At 23.7% G+C, this 21,437-nt stretch overlaps 1 protein-coding gene across 4 annotated transcripts in view; it reads right to left on the bottom strand.

The window, feature by feature from the left end:
- The window catches only part of LOC145292023 (ATP-binding cassette sub-family C member 5-like), a 358,649-nt gene that overhangs the window by 156,994 nt on the left and 180,218 nt on the right, over positions 1–21,437 (bottom strand). For all 4 annotated transcript variants that reach the window (XM_080138030.1, XM_080138031.1, XM_080138032.1 and 1 more), the window contains one exon: positions 783–931. In XM_080138030.1, the coding sequence (XP_079994156.1) occupies positions 783–931 (149 nt within the window). The remainder of the gene's footprint in view (positions 1–782; positions 932–21,437) is intronic.

Here is a 21,437-nt window from a genome sequence, read left to right as displayed (position 1 = left end):
GTAACTAACTGATTTCTATATAATTTTGTTTGTCTATACTTTGCAATAACTCTTGGGTGTGCTCCAGGGGCTCTTTTAGGGCTAAAAACACTCCATTTTGGGGATTATTTTACCATATATGTCCAAAATTTTCTGTATTTGTCTATTTAGCAGTTTTGCATAGTACTGGACTCAAATGTAAATATATTAAGGCCTTGGGGACTTTTGGGGCTAAATGGGGGGGGGGATGGGCAAATTAGTCATTTCTTTTTTTTTTTGCATGGTGCAGAACTTAAATTTACTTATGTTAAGGCCTAAAATTGCACCGTTTGTTCATTTCCACCAGGATTTGATGTCCCCTGGGGACTTTGGAGGCTAAAGCGGGAGGGGGGGGCCGCAAATGCTGAACTTAGTCATTTTTTTTATGCCTCGTTTACTGTGCACTCACAGGGGACCATGCATGCTTCACTTTATAATACTTAGAAATAGAGTGGCAAGAATAAAGAGTAATTACACTGCCACAACAAAATATCTATTGTAAACAATTCATGGCTTCATACATTTCCTAATGGTTTATTGCAAAATTTAATACAATATAATACAACTTGTTTTTAACTTTGATTGCTAGTTCTATAATCCTCACGCATAAACAATTTTTCACGCCATATAGAATTCTTCTATAAATGACGTCAACAAATTAATATAGAAATGTGATCAGTTATTTTTGTTGAATTTGTATTCCAGTTTATTGTTCTATTAAAAATCATTTTTTTAATTTGGATCAACAAAACTGTACAACTTACCTGCGTTGCTGTCAAATCATTCTTAGTCAAGATGTATGTAAGGAAAGTCACCACTCCTGCAATTATTGGTACCATGGGAGGAATCACAATGTTCACAGTTTGGACAAAAGCAGTTTTGGTTAATAATTGTTTCTCTAATTTACGAATATCTGAAAGGAAGCAATAATCACAGGAACTATAAATAAATATATTCATCAACTGTTGATTAATTATTAGCTGAAACATCTGGGTATATTTGGTGGGAGATTATAATCTATATAATAACATATTAATGCTAAAAAAGTATAATCACATATTAATGCTAAAAAAGTATAATCACATATTAATGCTAAAAAAGTATAATCACATATTAATGCTAAAAAAGTATAATCACATATTAATGCTAAAAAAGTATAATCACATATTAATGCTAAAAAAGTATAATCACATATTAATGCTAAAAAAGTATAATCACATATTAATGCTAAAAAAGTATAATCACATATTAATGCTAAAAAAGTATAATAACATATTAATGCTAAAAAAGTATAATCACATATTAATGCTAAAAAAGTATAATCACATATTAATGCTAAAAAAGTATAATAACATATTAATGCTAAAAAAGTATAATCACATATTAATGCTAAAAAAGTATAATCACATATTAATGCTAAAAAAGTATAATCACATATTAATGCTAAAAAAGTATAATAACATATTAATGCTAAAAAAGTATAATCACATATTAATGCTAAAAAAGTATAATCACATATTAATGCTAAAAAAGTATAATCACATATTAATGCTAAAAAAGTATAATCACATATTAATGCTAAAAAAGTATAATCACATATTAATGCTAAAAAAGTATAATCACATATTAATGCTAAAAAAGTATAATCACATATTAATGCTAAAAAAGTATAATCACATATTAATGCTAAAAAAGTATAATAACATATTAATGCTAAAAAAGTATAATCACATATTAATGCTAAAAAAGTATAATCACATATTAATGCTAAAAAAGTATAATCACATATTAATGCTAAAAAAGTATAATCACATATTAATGCTAAAAAAGTATAATCACATATTAATGCTAAAAAAGTATAATAACATATTAATGCTAAAAAAGTATAATCACATATTAATGCTAAAAAAGTATAATCACATATTAATGCTAAAAAAGTATAATAACATATTAATGCTAAAAAAGTATAATCACATATTAATGCTAAAAAAGTATAATCACATATTAATGCTAAAAAAGTATAATCACATATTAATGCTAAAAAAGTATAATAACATATTAATGCTAAAAAAGTATAATCACATATTAATGCTAAAAAAAAGTATAATCACATATTAATGCTAAAAAAGTATAATAACATATTAATGCTAAAAAAGTATAATCACATATTAATGCTAAAAAAGTATAATAACATATTAATGCTAAAAAAGTATAATCACATATTAATGCTAAAAAAGTATAATCACATATTAATGCTAAAAAGTATAATAACATATTAATCCTAAAAAAAAGTATAATCACATATTAATGCTAAAAAAGTATAATCACATATTAATGCTAAAAAAGTATAATCACATATTAATGCTAAAAAAGTATAATCACATATTAATGCTAAAAAAGTATAATCACATATTAATGCTAAAAAAGTATAATAACATATTAATGCTAAAAAAGTATAATCACATATTAATGCTAAAAAAAAGTATAATCACATATTAATGCTAAAAAAGTATAATAACATATTAATGCTAAAAAAGTATAATCACATATTAATGCTAAAAAAGTATAATCACATATTAATGCTAAAAAAGTATAATCACATATTAATGCTAAAAAAGTATAATCACATATTAATGCTAAAAAAGTATAATCACATATTAATGCTAAAAAAGTATAATCACATATTAATGCTAAAAAAGTATAATCACATATTAATGCTAAAAAAGTATAATCACATATTAATGCTAAAAAAGTATAATCACATATTAATGCTAAAAAAGTATAATCACATATTAATGCTAAAAAAGTATAATCACATATTAATGCTAAAAAAGTATAATAACATATTAATGCTAAAAAAGTATAATCACATATTAATGCTAAAAAAGTATAATCACATATTAATGCTAAAAAAGTATAATCACATATTAATGCTAAAAAAGTATAATCACATATTAATGCTAAAAAAGTATAATCACATATTAATGCTAAAAAAGTATAATCACATATTAATGCTAAAAAAGTATAATAACATATTAATGCTAAAAAAGTATAATCACATATTAATGCTAAAAAAGTATAATCACATATTAATGCTAAAAAAGTATAATAACATATTAATGCTAAAAAAGTATAATCACATATTAATGCTAAAAAAGTATAATAACATATTAATGCTAAAAAAGTATAATAACATATTAATGCTAAAAAAGTATAATCACATATTAATGCTAAAAAAGTATAATCACATATTAATGCTAAAAAAGTATAATAACATATTAATGCTAAAAAAGTATAATAACATATTAATGCTAAAAAAGTATAATCACATATTAATGCTAAAAAAGTATAATAACATATTAATGCTAAAAAAGTATAATCACATATTAATGCTAAAAAAGTATAATCACATATTAATGCTAAAAAAGTATAATAACATATTAATGCTAAAAAAGTATAATCACATATTAATGCTAAAAAAGTATAATCACATATTAATGCTAAAAAAGTATAATCACATATTAATGCTAAAAAAGTATAATCACATATTAATGCTAAAAAAAAGTATAATCACATATTAATGCTAAAAAAGTATAATAACATATTAATGCTAAAAAAGTATAATCACATATTAATGCTAAAAAAGTATAATCACATATTAATGCTAAAAAAGTATAATCACATATTAATGCTAAAAAAGTATAATCACATATTAATGCTAAAAAAGTATAATCACATATTAATGCTAAAAAAGTATAATCACATATTAATGCTAAAAAAGTATAATCACATATTAATGCTAAAAAAGTATAATAACATATTAATGCTAAAAAAGTATAATCACATATTAATGCTAAAAAAGTATAATCACATATTAATGCTAAAAAAAAGTATAATCACATATTAATGCTAAAAAAGTATAATCACATATTAATGCTAAAAAAATATAGTTATATTTTAATAGTAAAAAATTGTATAAATTGAAAAAATTTCTAAACATTATGCTGGAAAAATAAATAAAATGCTTTTTAAATTCCAGTAAGTGAATGTAAACGAATATGAGGATTTCGAATTATCATTACTGTGTAATAACAACAATTATGACTATGACGATTTATACAATAACAAATAAAATGTGATAACAACAATTTTGAATGTAAGGATCTATGAATACAGTGTGATAACAATTAAGACTGTGAGGATTACACCAGCTTTGAATATTATGGGATAAAAACAATAATAAATGTAAGGATTACAACAACTATGAATATAGTGTTTTAGCAAGATCTATGAATATAGTGTTTTAGCAACAACTATTAATATAGTGTTTTAACAACAACTATGAATATAGTGTTTTAACAACAACTATGAATATAGTGATTAACAACAACTATGAATATAGTGTGAAAACAACAACTACGAATATAGTGTTTTAACAACAACTATGAATATAGTGTTTTAGCAACAACTATGAATATAGTGTTTTAACAACAACTATGAATATTGTGTTTTAACAACAACTATGAATATACTGTTTTAACAACAATTATGAATATAGTGTTTTAACAATAACTATGAATATAGTGTTTTAACAACAACTGTGAATATAGTTTTTTAGCAACAACTATGAATATAGTGTGAAAACAATAACTATGAATATAGTGTTTTAGCAACAACTATGAATATAGTGTTTTAGCAACTACTATGAATATAGTGTGAAAACCACAACTACGAATATAGTGTTTTAACAACAACTATTAATATAGTGTTTTAACAATAACTATGAATATAGTGTTTTAACAACAACTTTTTATATAGTGTTTTAGCAACAACTTTGAATATAGTGTGATAACAACAGCTATGAATATAGTGTGATAACAACAACTATGAATATAGGGTTTTAACAACAACTATTAATATAGTGTTTTAGCAACAACTATGAATATAATGTCTTAGCAACAACAATGAATATAGTGTTTTAGAAAAAACTATGAATATAGTGTTTTAACAACATCTATGAATATAGTGTTTTAGCAACAACTATGAATATAGTGTTTTAACAGCAACTATGAATATAGTGTTTTAACAACAAGTATTAATATAGTGTTTTAACAACAACTATGAATATAGTGTTTTAACAACAACTATTAATATAGTGTTTTAGCAACAACTATGAATATAGTGTTTTAACAACATCCATGAATATAGTGTTTTAACAACAACTATGAATAATGTGTTTTAGTCACAACTATGAATATAGTGTTTTAGCAACATCTATGAATATAGTCTTGTAACAACAACTATTAATATAGTGTTTTAGCAACAACTATTAATATAGTGTTTTAGCAACAACTATGAATATAGTGTTTTAGCAACAACTATTAATATAGTGTTTTAACAACAACTATGAATATAGTGTTTTAGCAACAACTATAAATATTGTGTTTTAACAACAACTATGAATATAGTGTTTTAACAACAATTATGAATAGAGTGTTTTAAAAACAACTATTAATATAGTGTTTTAACAACAACTATGAATATAGTGTTTTAACAACAACTATGAATATAGTGTTTTAACAATAACTATGAACATAGTGTTTTAGCAACAACTATGAATATAGTGTTTTAGCAACAACCATGAATATAGTGTGACAACAACAACTACGAATATAGTGTTTTACCAACAACTATGAGTATAGTGTTTTAACTACAACTATGAATATAGTGTTTTAGCAACAACTATGAATATAGTGTTAAAACTACTATGAATATAGAGTTTTAACAACAACTATGAATATAGTGTTTTAACAACAACTATGACTATAGTGTTTTAACAACAACTATGAATATAGTGTGATAACAACAACTATGAATATAGTGTTTTAACAACAACTATTAATATAGTGTTTTAGCAACAACTATGAATATAGTGCGATAACAACAACTATTAATAAAGTGGTTTAGCAACAACTATGAATATAGTGTTTTAACAATAACTATGAATATAGTGTTTTAACAACAACTTTTTATATAGTGTTTTACCAATAACTATTAATATAGTGTTTTAACAACAACTATGAATATAGTGTTTTAGCAACAACTATGAATATGGTGTTTTAACAAGAACTATGAATATAGTGTTTTAGCAATAATTATGAATATAGTGTTTTAACAACATCTATGAATATAGTGTTTTAAAAACAACTATGAATATAGTGTTTTAGCAACAACTATGAATATAGTGTTTTAGCAACAACTATTATATAGTGTTTTAGCAACATCTATGAATATATTGTTTTAGCAACAACTATTAATATAGTGTTTTAACAACAACTATTAATATAGTGTTTTAGCAACAACTATGAATATAGTGTTTTAGCAACAACTATTAATATAGTGTTTTAACAACAACTATGAATATAGTGTTTTAACAACAACTATGAATATAGGTTTTTAGCAACAACTATGAAGATAGTGTGAAAACAATAACTATGAACATAGTGTTTTAGCAACAACTATGAATATAGTGTTTTAGCAACTACTATGAATATAGTGTGAAAACCACAACTACGAATATAGTGTTTTAACAACAACTATTAATATAGTGTTTTAACAATAACTATGAATATAGTGTTTTAACAACAACTTTTTATATAGTGTTTTAGCAACAACTTTGAATATAGTGTGATAACAACAGCTATGAATATAGTGTGATAACAACAACTATGAATATAGGGTTTTAACAACAACTATTAATATAGTGTTTTAGCAACAACTATGAATATAATGTCTTAGCAACAACAATGAATATAGTGTTTTAGCAAAAACTATGAATATAGTGTTTTAACAACATCTATGAATATAGTGTTTTAGCAACAACTATGAATATAGTGTTTTAACAGCAACTATGAATATAGTGTTTTAACAACAAGTATTAATATAGTGTTTTAACAACAACTATGAATATAGTGTTTTAACAACAACTATTAATATAGTGTTTTAGCAACAACTATGAATATAGTGTTTTAACAACATCCATGAATATAGTGTTTTAACAACAACTATGAATAATGTGTTTTAGTCACAACTATGAATATAGTGTTTTAGCAACATCTATGAATATAGTCTTGTAACAACAACTATTAATATAGTGTTTTAGCAACAACTATTAATATAGTGTTTTAGCAACAACTATGAATATAGTGTTTTAGCAACAACTATTAATAAAGTGTTTTAACAACAACTATGAATATAGTGTTTTAGCAACAACTATGAATATTGTGTTTTAACAACAACTATGAATATAGTGTTTTAACAACAATTATGAATAGAGTGTTTTAAAAACAACTATTAATATAGTGTTTTAACAACAACTATGAATATAGTGTTTTAACAACAACTATGAATATAGTGTTTTAACAATAACTATGAACATAGTGTTTTAGCAACAACTATGAATATAGTGTTTTAGCAACAACCATGAATATAGTGTGACAACAACAACTACGAATATAGTGTTTTACCAACAACTATGAATATAGTGTTTTAACAACAACTATGAATATAGTGTTTTAGCAACAACTATGAATATAGTGTTAAAACTACTATGAATATAGAGTTTTAACAACAACTATGAATATAGTGTTTTAACAACAACTATGACTATAGTGTTTTAACAACAACTATGAATATAGTGTGATAACAACAACTATGAATATAGTGTTTTAACAACAACTATTAATATAGTGTTTTAGCAACAACTATGAATATAGTGTGATAACAACAACTATTAATAAAGTGGTTTAGCAACAACTATGAATATAGTGTTTTAACAATAACTATGAATATAGTGTTTTAACAACAACTTTTTATATAGTGTTTTACCAATAACTATTAATATAGTGTTTTAACAACAACTATGAATATAGTGTTTTAGCAACAACTATGAAAATGGTGTTTTAACAAGAACTATGAATATAGTGTTTTAGCAATAATTATGAATATAGTGTTTTAACAACATCTATGAATATAGTGTTTTAAAAACAACTATGAATATAGTGTTTTAGCAACAACTATGAATATAGTGTTTTAGCAACAACTATTATATAGTGTTTTAGCAACATCTATGAATATATTGTTTTAGCAACAACTATTAATATAGTGTTTTAACAACAACTATTAATATAGTGTTTTAGCAACAACTATGAATATAGTGTTTTAGCAACAACTATTAATATAGTGTTTTAACAACAACTATGAATATAGTGTTTTAACAACAACTATGAATATAGTGTTTTAACAACAACTATGACTATAGTGTTTTAACAACAACTATGAATATAGTGTTTTAACAACAACTATGAATATAGTGTTTTAACAACAACTATGACTATAGTGTTTTAACAACAACTATGAATATAGTGTTTTAACAACAACTATGAATACAGTGTTTTAACAACAACTATGAATATAGTGTTTTAACAACATATATGAATATAGTGATTTAAAAACAACTATGAATATAGTGTGAAAACAATAACTATGAACATAGTGTTTTAGCAACAACTATGACTATAGTGTGATAACAACAACTACGAATACAGTGTTTTACCAAAAACTATGAATATAGTGTTTAACAACAACTATGAATATAGTGTTGTAGCAACAACTATGAATATAGTGTTTAAACTACTATGAATATAGGGTTTTAACAACAACTATGAATATAGTGTTTTAACAACAACTATGACTATAGTGTTTTAACAACAACAATGAATATAGTGTTTTATCAACAACTATGAATATAGTGTTTTAACAACAACTATTAATATAGTGTTTTAGCAAAAACTATGAATATAGTGTGATAACAACAACTATGAATATAGTGGTTTAGCAACAACTAGGAATATAGTGTGATAACAACAACTATTAATATAGTGTTTTAGCAAGAACTATGAATATAGTGTGATAACAACTACTATGAATAGAGTGTTTTAACAACAACTATAAATATAGTGTTTTAGCAACAACTATGAATATAGTGTTTTAGCAACAACTATGAATATAGTGTTTTAACAATAACTATGAATATAGTGTTTTAACAACAACTTTTTATATAGTGTTTTAGCAACAACTATGAATATAGTGTTTAACCAACAACTATGAATATAGTGTTTTAGCAATAATTATGAATATAGTGTTTTAACAACATCTATGAATATAGTGTTTTAGTAACAACTATGAATATCATGTCTTAGCAACAACTATGAATATAGTGTTTTAGCAACAACTATGAATATAGTGTTTTAGCAACAACTATGAACATAGTGTTTTAACAACATCTATGAATATAGTGTTTTAGCAACAACTATGAATATAGCGTTTTAACAACAACTATGAATATAGTGTTTTAGCAACAACTATTAATATAGTGTTTTCACAACAACTATGAATATAGTGTTTTAACAACAATTATGAATATAGTGTTTTAGCAACAACTATTAATATAGTCTTTTAAGAACAACCATTAATATAGTGTTTTAACAACAACTAATTATATAGTGTTTATTGCAACAACTATTAATATAGTGCTTTAGCAACAACTATGAATATAATGTCTTAGCAACAACTATGAATATAGTGTTTTAGCAACAACTATGAATATAGTGTTTTAGCAACAACTATGAATATAGTGTTTTAAAAACATCTATGAATATAGTGTTTTAGCAACAACTATGAATATAATGTTTTAGCAATAATTATGAATATAGTGTTTTAACAACATCTATGAATATAGTGTTTTAACAACATCTATGAATAATGTGTTTTAGCAACAACTATGACTATAGTGGTTTAGCAACAGCTATGAATATAGTGTTTTAACAACAACTATTAATATAGTGTTTTAACAACAACTATTAATATAGTGTTTTAGCAACAACTATGAATATAGTGTTTTAGCAACAACTATTAATATAGTGTTTTAACAACAACTATGAACATAGTGTTTTAACAACAACTATGAATATAGTGTTTTCACAACAACTATGACTATAGTGTTTTAACAACAACTATGAATATAGTGTTTTAACAACAACTATGAATATAGTGTTTTAACAAGAACTATGAATATAGTGTTTTAACAAGAACTATGACTATAGTGTTTTAACAACAACTATGAATATAGTGTTTTAACAACAACTATGAATATAGTCTTTTAACAACAACTATGAATATAGTGTTTTAACAACATATATGAATATAGTGATTTAAAAACAACTATGAATATAGTGTGAAAACAATAACTATGAACATAGTGTTTTAGCAACAACTATGACTATAGTGTGATAACAACAACTACGAATACAGTGTTTAACCAACAACTATGAATATAGTGTTTTAACAACAACTATGAATATAGTGTTTTAACAACAACTATTAATATAGTGTTTTAGCAACAACTATGAATATAGTGTGATAACAACAACTATGAATATAGTGGTTTAGCAACAACTAGGAATATAGTGTGATAACAACAACTATTAATATTGTGTTTTAGCAAGAACTATGAATATAGTGTGATAACAACAACTATGAATATAGTGTTTTAACAACAACTATAAATATAGTGTTTTAGCAACAACTATGAATATAGTGTTTTAGCAACAACTATGAATATAGTGTTTTAACAATAACTATGAATATAGTGTTTTAACAACAACTTTTTATATAGTGTTTTAGCAACAACTATGAATATAGTGTTTTAGCAATAATTATGAATATAGTGTTTTAGCAACATCTATGACTATAGTGTTTTAGTAACAACTATGAATATAATGTCTTAGCAACAACTATGAATATAGTGTTTTAGCAACAACTATGAATATAGTGTTTTAGCAACACCTATGAATATAGTGTTTTAACAACATCTATGAATATAGTGTTTTAGCAACAACTATGAATATAGTGTTTTAGCAATAATTATGAATATAGTGTTTTAACAACATCTATGAATATAGTGTTTTAACAACATCTATGAATAATGTGTTTTAGCAACAACTATGACTATAGTGGTTTAGCAACATCTATGAATATAGTGTTTTAACAACAACTATTAATATAGTGTTTTAACAACAACTATTAATATAGTGTTTTAGCAACAACTATGAATATAGTGTTTTAGCAACAACTATTAATATAGTGTTTTAACAACAACTATGAATATAGTGTTTTAACAACAACTATGAATATAGTGTTTTAACAACAACTATGACTATAGTGTTTTAACAACAACTATGAATATAGTGTTTTAACAACAACTATGAATATAGTGTTTTAACAACAACTATGACTATAGTGTTTTAACAACAACTATGAATATAGTGTTTTAACAACAACTATGAATATAGTGTTTTAACAACATATATGAATATAGTGATTTAAAAACAACTATTAATATAGTGTGAAAACAATAACTATGAACATAGTGTTTTAGCAACAACTATGACTATAGGGTGATAACAACAACTACGAATACAGTGTTTTACCAACAACTATGAATATAGTGTTTTAACAACAACTATGAATATAGTGTTGTAGCAACAACTATGAATATAGTGTTTAAACTACTATGAATATAGGGTTTTAACAACAACTATGAATATAGTTTTTTAACAACAACTATGACTATAGTGTTTTAACAACAACTATGACTATAGTGTTTTAACAACAACTATGAATATAGTGTTTTAACAACAACTATGAATATAGTGTTTTAACAACAACCATTAATATAGTGTTTTAGCAACAACTATGAATATAGTGTGATAACAACAACTATGAATATAGTGGTTTAGCAACAACTAGGAATATAGTGTGATAACAACAACTATTAATATAGTGTTTTAGCAAGAACTATGAATATAGTGTGATAACAACAACTATGAATATAGTGTTTTAACAACAACTATAGATATAGTGTTTTAGCAACAACTATGAATATAGTGTTTTAGCAACAACTATGAATATAAAGTTTTAACAATAACTATGAATATAGTGTTTTAACAACAACTTTTTATATAGTGTTTTAGCAACAACTATGAATATAGTGTTTAAACAACAACTATGAATATAGTGTTTTAGCAATAATTATGAATATAGTGTTTTAAAAACATCTATGAATATAGTGTTTTAGTAACAACTATGAATATAATGTCTTAGCAACAACTATGAATATAGTGTTTTAGCAACAACTATGAATATAGTGTTGTAGCAACAACTATGAATATAGTGTTTTAACAACATCTATAAATATAGTGTTTTAGCAACAACTATGAATATAGCGTTTTAACAACAACTATGAATATAGTGTTTTAAAAACAGCTATTAATATAGTGTTTTAACAACAACTATGAATATAGTGTTTTAACAACAATTATGAATATAGTGTTTTAGCAACAACTATTAATATAGTCTTTTAAGAACAACCATTAATATAGTGTTTTAACAAAAACTAATTATATAGTGTTTATTGCAACAACTATTAATATAGTGCTTTAGCAACAACTATGAATATAATGTCTTAGCAACAACTATGAATATAGTGTTTTAGCAACAACTATGAATATAGTGTTTTAGCAACAACTATGAATATAGTGTTTTAACAACATGTATGAATATAGTGTTTTAGCAACAACTATGAATATAGTGTTTTAGCAATAATTATGAATATAGTGTTTTAACAACATCTATGAATATAGTGTTTTAACAACATCTATGAATAATGTGTTTTAGCAACAACTATGACTATAGTGGTTTAGCAACATCTATGAATATAGTGTTTTAACAACACTTATTAATATAGTGTTTTAACAACAACTTTTAATATAGTGTTTTAGCAACAACTATATATATAGTGTTTTAGCAACAACTATTAATATAGTGGTTTAGCAACATCTACGAATATAGTGTTTTGCAATAATTATGAATATAGTGTTATAACAACATCTATGAATATAGTGTTTTAACAACAAATATGAATATAGTGTGTTAACAACAACTATGAATATAGTGTTTTAGCAACAACTATTAATATAGAGTTTTAACAACAACTATGAATATAGTGTGATAACAACAACTATGAATATAGGGTTTTAACAACAACTATTAATATAGTGTTTTAGCAACAACTATGAATATAACGTCTTAGCAACAACTATGAATATAGTGTTTTAGCAACAACTATGAATATAGTGTTTTAGCAACAACTATGAATATAGTCTTTCAAAAACATCTATGGATATAGTGTTTTAGCAACAACTATGCATATACTGTTTTAACAACAACTATGAATATAGTGTGAAAACAACAACTACTAATATAGTGTTTTAACAACAACTATGAATAAAGTGTTTTAACAACAACTATTAATATAGTGTTTTAGCAACAACTATGAATATAGTGTGTTAACAACAACTATGAATATAGTATTTTAGCAATAATTTTGAATATTGTGTTTTAACAACATCTATGAATATAGTGTTTTAACAACAACTATGAATATAGTATGTTAGCAACAACTATGAATATAGCGTTTTGGAAACATGTCTGAATATAGTGTTTTAACAACAACTATTAATATAGTGTTTTAGCAACAACTATTAATATAGTGTTTTAGCAACAACTATGAATATAGTGTTTTAGCAACAACTATTAATATAGTGTTTCAACAACAACTATGCATATAGTGTTTTAACAACAATTATGAATATAGTGTTTTAACAACAACTATGAATATAGTGTTTTAACAACATATATGAATATAGTGATTTAAAAACAACTATGAATATAGTGTGAAAACAATAACTATTAACATAGTGTTTTAGCAACAACTATGAATATAGTGTTTAAACAACAACTATGAATATAGTGTTGTAGCAACAACTATGAATATAGTGTTTAAACTACTATGAATATAGTGTTTTAACAACAACTATGAATATAGTGTTTTAACAACAACTATGACTATAGTGTTTTAACAACAACTATGAATATAGTGTATTAACAACAACTATGAATATAGTGTTTTAACAACAACTATTAATATAGTGTTTTAGCAACAACTATGAATATAGTGTGATAACAACAACTATGAATATAGTGGTTCAACAACAACTAGGAGTATAGTGTGATAACAACAACTATTAATATTGTGTTTTAGCAAGAACTATTAATATAGTGTGATAACAACAACTATGAATATAGTGTTTTAACAACAACTATAAATATAGTGTTTTAGCAACAACTATGAATATAGTGTTTTAGCAACAACTATGAATATAGTGTTTTAACAATAACTATGAATATAGTGTTTTAACAACATCTATGAATATAGTGTTTTAGCAACAACTATGAATATAATGTCTTAGCAACAACTATGAATATAGTGTTTTAGCAACAACTATGAATAATGTGTTTTAGCAACAACTATGAATATAGTGTTTTAACAACATCTATGAATATAGTGTTTTAGCAACAACTATGAATATAGCGTTTTAACAACAACTATGAATATAGTGTTTTAAAAACAACTATTAATATAGTGTTTTAACAACAACTATGAATATAGTGTTTTAACAACAATTATGAATATAGTGTTTTAGCAACAACTATGAATATAGTGTTTTAACAACCACTATGAATATAGTGTTTTACCAATTATTATGAATGTAGTGTTTTAACAACATCTATGAATATAGTGTTTTAACAACAACTATGAACAATGTGTTTAAGCAACAACTATGAATATAGTGTTTTAGAAACATCTGTGAATATAGTGTTTTAGCAACATCTATGAATATAGTGTTTTAACAATAACTATTAATATAGTGTTTTAACAACAACTATTAATATAGTGTTTTAACAACAACTATTAATATAGTGTTTTAGCAACAACTATGAATATAGTGTGATAACAACAACTATAAATATAGGGTTTAACAACAACTATTAATATAGTGTTTTAGCAACAACTATGAATATAATGTCTTTGCAACAACTATGAATATAGTGTTTTAGCAATAATTATGAATATAGTGTTTTAGCAAAAACTATGAATATAGTATTTTAACAACATCTATGAAAATAGTGTTTTAGCAACAACTATGAATAAAGTGTTTTAACAACAACTATGAATATAGTGTTTTAACAACAACAATTAATATAGTCTTTTAACAACAACTATGAATATAGTGTTTTAACAACAACAATGAATATAGTGTTTTAGCAACAACTATGAATATAGTGTTTAAAGAACAACTATGAATATAGTGTTTTAGCAATAATTATGAATATAGTGTTTTAACAACAACTATGACTATAGTGTTTTAACAACAACTATGAATATAGTGTTATAACAACAACTATGAATATAGTGTTTTAACAACAACTCTTAATATAGTGTTTTAGCAACAACTATGAATATAGTGGGATAACAACAACTATAAATATAGTGTTTTAGCAACAACTATGAATATAGTGTTTTAACAATAACTATGAATATAGTGTTTAAACAACAACTTTTTATATAGTGTTTTAGCAATAACTATGAATATAGTGTTTTAGCAACAACTATGAATATAGTGGTTTAGCAATAATTATGAACATAGTGTTTTAACAACATCTATGAATATAGTTATTTAGCAACAACTATGAGTATAATGTCTTAGTAACAACTATGAATATAGTGTTTTAGCAACAACTATGAATATAGTGCTTTAACAACATCTATGAATATAGTGTTTTAGCAACAACTATGAATATAGCGTTTTAACAACAACTATGAATATAGTGTTTTAAAAACAACTATTAATATAGTGTTTTAACAACAACTATTAATATAGTGTTTAAACAACAACTATGAATATAGTGTTTTAGAAACAACTATGAATATAGTGTTTTAACAAGAACCATGAATATAGTGTTTTAGCAATAATTATGAATATAGTGTTTTAACAACATCTATGAATATAGTGTTTTAACAACAACTATGAATATAGTGTTGTAGCAACAACTATGAATACAGTGTTTTAGCAACAACTATTAATATAGTGTGATAACAACAACTATGAATATAGTGTTTTAACAACAACTATGAATATAGTGTTTTAACAACAATTATGAATATAGTGTTTTAGCAATTATTATGAACATAGTGTTTTAACAACATCTATTAATATAGTGTTTTAACAACAACTATGAATAATGTGTTTTAGCAACAACTATGAATATAGTGTTTTAGCAACATCTATGAATATAGTGTTTTAGCAACATCTATGAATATAGTGTTTTAACAATAACTATTAATATAGTGTTTTAACAACAACTATTAATATAGTGTTTTAGCAACAACTATGAATATAGTGTGATAACAACAACTATGAATATAGTGTGATAACAACAACTATGAATATAGGGTTTTAACAACAACTATTAATATAGATTTTTAGCAACAACTATGAATATAATGTCTTAGCAACAACTATGAATATAGTGTTTTAGCAACAACTATGAATATAGTGTTTTAGCAAAAACTATGAATATAGTGTTTTAACAACATCTATGAATATAGTGTTTTAGCAACAACTATGAATAAAGTGTTTTAACAACAACTATGAATATAGTGTTTTAACAACAACAATTAATATAGTGTTTTAACAACAACTATGAATATAATGTTTTAACAACAACTATGAATATAGTGTTTTAACAACAACTATGAATATAGTGTTTTAGCAACAACTATGAATATAGTGTTTAAACAACAACTATGAATATAGTGTTTTAGCAATAATTATTAATATAGTGTTTTAACAATATCTATGAATATAGTGTTTTAATAACAACTATGAATAATGTGTTTTAGCAACAACTATGAATATAGTGTTTTAGCAACATCTATGAATATAGTGTTTAAACAACAACTATTAATATAGTGTTTTAGCAACAACTATAAATATAGTGTTTTAGCAACAACTATGAATATAGTGTTTTAGCAACAACTATGAATATAGTGTTTTAGCAACAACTATTAATATAGTGTTTTAACAACAACTATGAATATAGTGTTTTAACAACAACTATGAATATTGTGTTTTAACAACAACTATGAATATAGTGTTTTTACAAAAATTATTAATATAGTGTTTTAACAACAACTATTAATATAGTGTTTTAACAACAACTACGAATAAAGTGTTGTAAAAACAACTATGAATATAGTGTGACAACAATAACTATGAACATAGTGTTTTAGCAACAACTATGAATATAGTGTTTTAGCAACAACTATGAATATAGTGTGATAACAACAACTACGAATATAGTGTTTTACCAACAACTATGAGTATAGTGTTTTAACAACAACTATGAATATAGTGTTTTAACAACAACTATGACTATAGTGTTTTAACAACAACTATGAATATAGTATTATAACAACAACTATGAATATAGTGTTTTAACAACAACTATTAATATAGTGTTTTAGCAACAACTATGAATATAGTGTGATAACAACAACTATAAATATAGTGTTTTAGCAACAACTATGAATATAGTGTTTTAACAATAACTATGAATATAGTGTTTTAACAACAACTTTTTATATAGTGTTTTAGCAATAACTATGAATATAGTGTTTTAGCAACAACTATGAATATATTGGTTTAGCAATAATTATGAATATAGTGTTTTAACAACATCTATGAATATAGTGTTTTAGCAACAACTATGAATATAATGTCTTAGCAACAACTATGAATATAGTGTTTTTGCAACAACTATGAATATAGTGTTTTAGCAACAACTATGAATATAGTGCTTTAACAACATCTATGAATATAGTATTTTAGCAACAACTATGAATATAGCGTTTTAACAACAACTATTAATATAGTGTTTTAAAACCAACTATTAATATAGTATTTTAACAACAACTATTAATATAGTGTTTTAACAACAACTATGAATATAGTGTTGTAGTAACAACTATTAATATAGTGTTTTAACAACAACTATAATTTATAGTGTTTTAACAACTACTATACATATAGTGTTTTAACAACAACTATGAATATAGTGTTGTAAAAACAACTATGAATATAGTGTGAAAACAATAACTATGAACATAGTGTTTTAGCAACAACTATGAATATAGTGTTTTAGCAACAACTATGAATATAGTGTGATAACAACAACTACGAATATAGTGTTTTACCAACAACTATGAATATAGTGTTTTAACAACAACTATGAATATAGTGTTTTAACAACAACTATGACTATAGTGTTTTAACAACAACTATGAATATAGTGTTATAACAACAACTATGAATATAGTGTTTTAACAACAACTATTAATATAGTGTTTTAGCAACAACTATGAATATAGTGTGATAACAACAACTATAAATATAGTGTTTTAGCAACAACTATGAATATAGTGTTTTAACAATAACTATGAATATAGTGTTTTAACAACAACTTTTTATATAGTGTTTTAGCAATAACTATGAATATAGTGTTTTAGCAACAACTATGAATATAGTGGTTTAGCAATAATTATGAATATAGTGTTTTAACAACATCTATGAATATAGTGTTTTAGCAACAACTATGAATATAATGTCTTAGTAACAACTATGAATATAGTGTTTTAGCAACAACTATGAATATAGTGTTTTAGCAACAACTATGAATATAGTGCTTTAACAACATCTATGAATATAGTGTTTTAACAACAACTATGAATATAGTGTTTTAAAAACAACTATTAATATAGTGTTTTAACAACAACTATTAATATAGTTTTAACAACAACTATGAATATAGTGTTTCAGAAACAACTATGAATATAGTGTTTTAACAACAACTATGAATATAGTGTTTTAGCAATAATTATAAATATAGTGTTTTAACAACATCTATGAATATAGTGTTTTAACCACAACTATGAATATAGTGTTTTAGCTACAACTATGAATATAGTGTTTTAGCAACAACTATTAATATAGTGTTTTAACAACAATTATGAATATAGTGTTTTAACAACAACTATGAATATAGTGTTTTTACAACAACTATGAATATAGTGTTTTAGCAATTATTATGAATATAGTGTTTTAACAACATCTATGAATATAGTGTTTTAACAACAACTATGAATAATGTGTTTTAGCAACAACTATGAATATAGTGTTTTAGCAACATCTATGAATATAGTGTTTTAGCAACATCTATGAAAATAGTGTTTTAACAATAACTATTAATATAGTGTTTTAACAACAACTATTAATATAGTGTTTTAGCAACAACTATGAATATAGTGTGATAACAACAACTATGAATATAGTGTGATAACAACAACTATTAATATAGTGTTTTAACAACAACTATTAATATAGTGTTTTAGCAACAACTATGAATATAATGTCTTAGTCACCACTATGAATATAGTGTTTGAGCAATAATTATGAAAATAGTGTTTTAACAAAAACTATGAATATAGTGTTTTAACAACATCTATGAATATAGTGTTTTAGCAACAACTATGAATAAAGTGTTTTAACAACAACTATGAATATAGTGTTTTAACAACAACAATTAATATAGTGTTTTAACAACAACTATGAATATAGTGTTTTAACAACAACTATGAATATAGTGTTTTAGCAACAACTATGAATATAGTGTTTAAACAACAACTATGAATATAGTGTTGTAGCAATAATTATGAATATAGTGTTTTAACAATATCTATGAATATAGTGTTTTAACAACAACTATGAATATAGTGTTTTAACAACAACTATGAATATAGTGTTTTAGCAACATCTATGAATATAGTGATTTAACAACAACTATTAATATAGTTTTTTAGCAACAACTATTAATATAGTGTTTTAACAACAACTATGAATATAGTGTTTTAGCAACAACTATTAATATAGTGTTTTAACAACAACTATGAATATTGTGTTGTAACAACAACTATGAATATAGTGTTTTAACAACAATTATTAATATAGTGTTTTAACAACAACTATGAATATAGTGTTGTAAAAACAACTATGAATATAGTGTGAAAACAATAACTATGAACATAGTGTTTTAGCAACAACTATGAATATAGTGTTTTAGCAACAACTATGAATATAGTGTGATAACAACAACTACGAATATAGTGTTTTACCAACAACTATGAATATAGTGTTTTAACAACAACTATGAATATAGTGTTTAACAACATCTATGACTATAGTGTTTTAACAACAACTATGAATATAGTGTTATAACAACAACTATGAATATAGTGTTTTAACAACAACTATTAATATAGTGTTTTTGCAACAACTATGAATATAGTTTGATAACAACAACTATAAATATAGTGTTTTAGCAACAACTATGAATATAGTGTTTTAACAATAACTATGAATATAGTGTTTTAGCAATTATTATGAATATAGTGTTTTAACAACATCTATGAATATAGTGTTTTAACAACAACTATTAATAATGTGTTTTAGCAACAACTATGAATATAGTGTTGTAGCAACATCTATGAATATAGTGTTTTAGCAACATCTATGAAAATAGTGTTTTAACAATAACTATTAATATAGTGTTTTAACAACAACTATTAATATAGTGTTTTAGCAACAACTATGAATATAGTGTGATAACAACAACTATGAATATAGTGTGATAACAACAACTATGAATATAGTGTTTTAACAACAACTATTAATATAGTGTTTTAGCAACAACTATGAATATAATGTCTTAGTCACCACTATGAATATAGTGTTTTAGCAATAATTATGAAAATAGTGTTTTAACAAAAACTATGAATATAGTGTTTTAACAACATCTATGAATATAGTGTTTTAGCAACAACTATGAATAAAGTGTTTTAACAACAACTATGAATATAGTGTTTTAACAACAACAATTAATATAGTGTTTTAACAACAACTATGAATATAGTGTTTTAACAACAACTATGAATATAGTGTTTTAGCAACAACTATGAATATAGTGTTTAAACAACAACTATGAATATAGTGTTTTAGCAATAATTATGAATATAGTGTTTTAATAATATCTATGAATATAGTGTTTTAACAACAACTATGAATATAGTGTTTTAACAACAACTATGAATATAGTCTTTTAGCAACATCTATGAATATAGTGTTTTAACAACAACTATTAATATAGTGTTTTAGCAACAACTATTAATATAGTGTTTTAGCAACAACTATGAATATAGTGTTTTAGCAACAACTATTAATATAGTGTTTTAACAACAACTATGAATATTGTGTTGTAACAACAACTATGAATATAGTGTTTTA

The sequence above is a fragment of the Euprymna scolopes genome, chromosome 13 (assembly GCF_053919585.1).
Source record: "Euprymna scolopes isolate OS-2025 chromosome 13, ASM5391958v1, whole genome shotgun sequence".
NCBI lineage: Eukaryota > Metazoa > Mollusca > Cephalopoda > Sepiida > Sepiolidae > Euprymna > Euprymna scolopes.
Note: the sequence above shows the minus strand (reverse complement) of the source record. Positions and strands in the feature narration are given on the sequence as shown.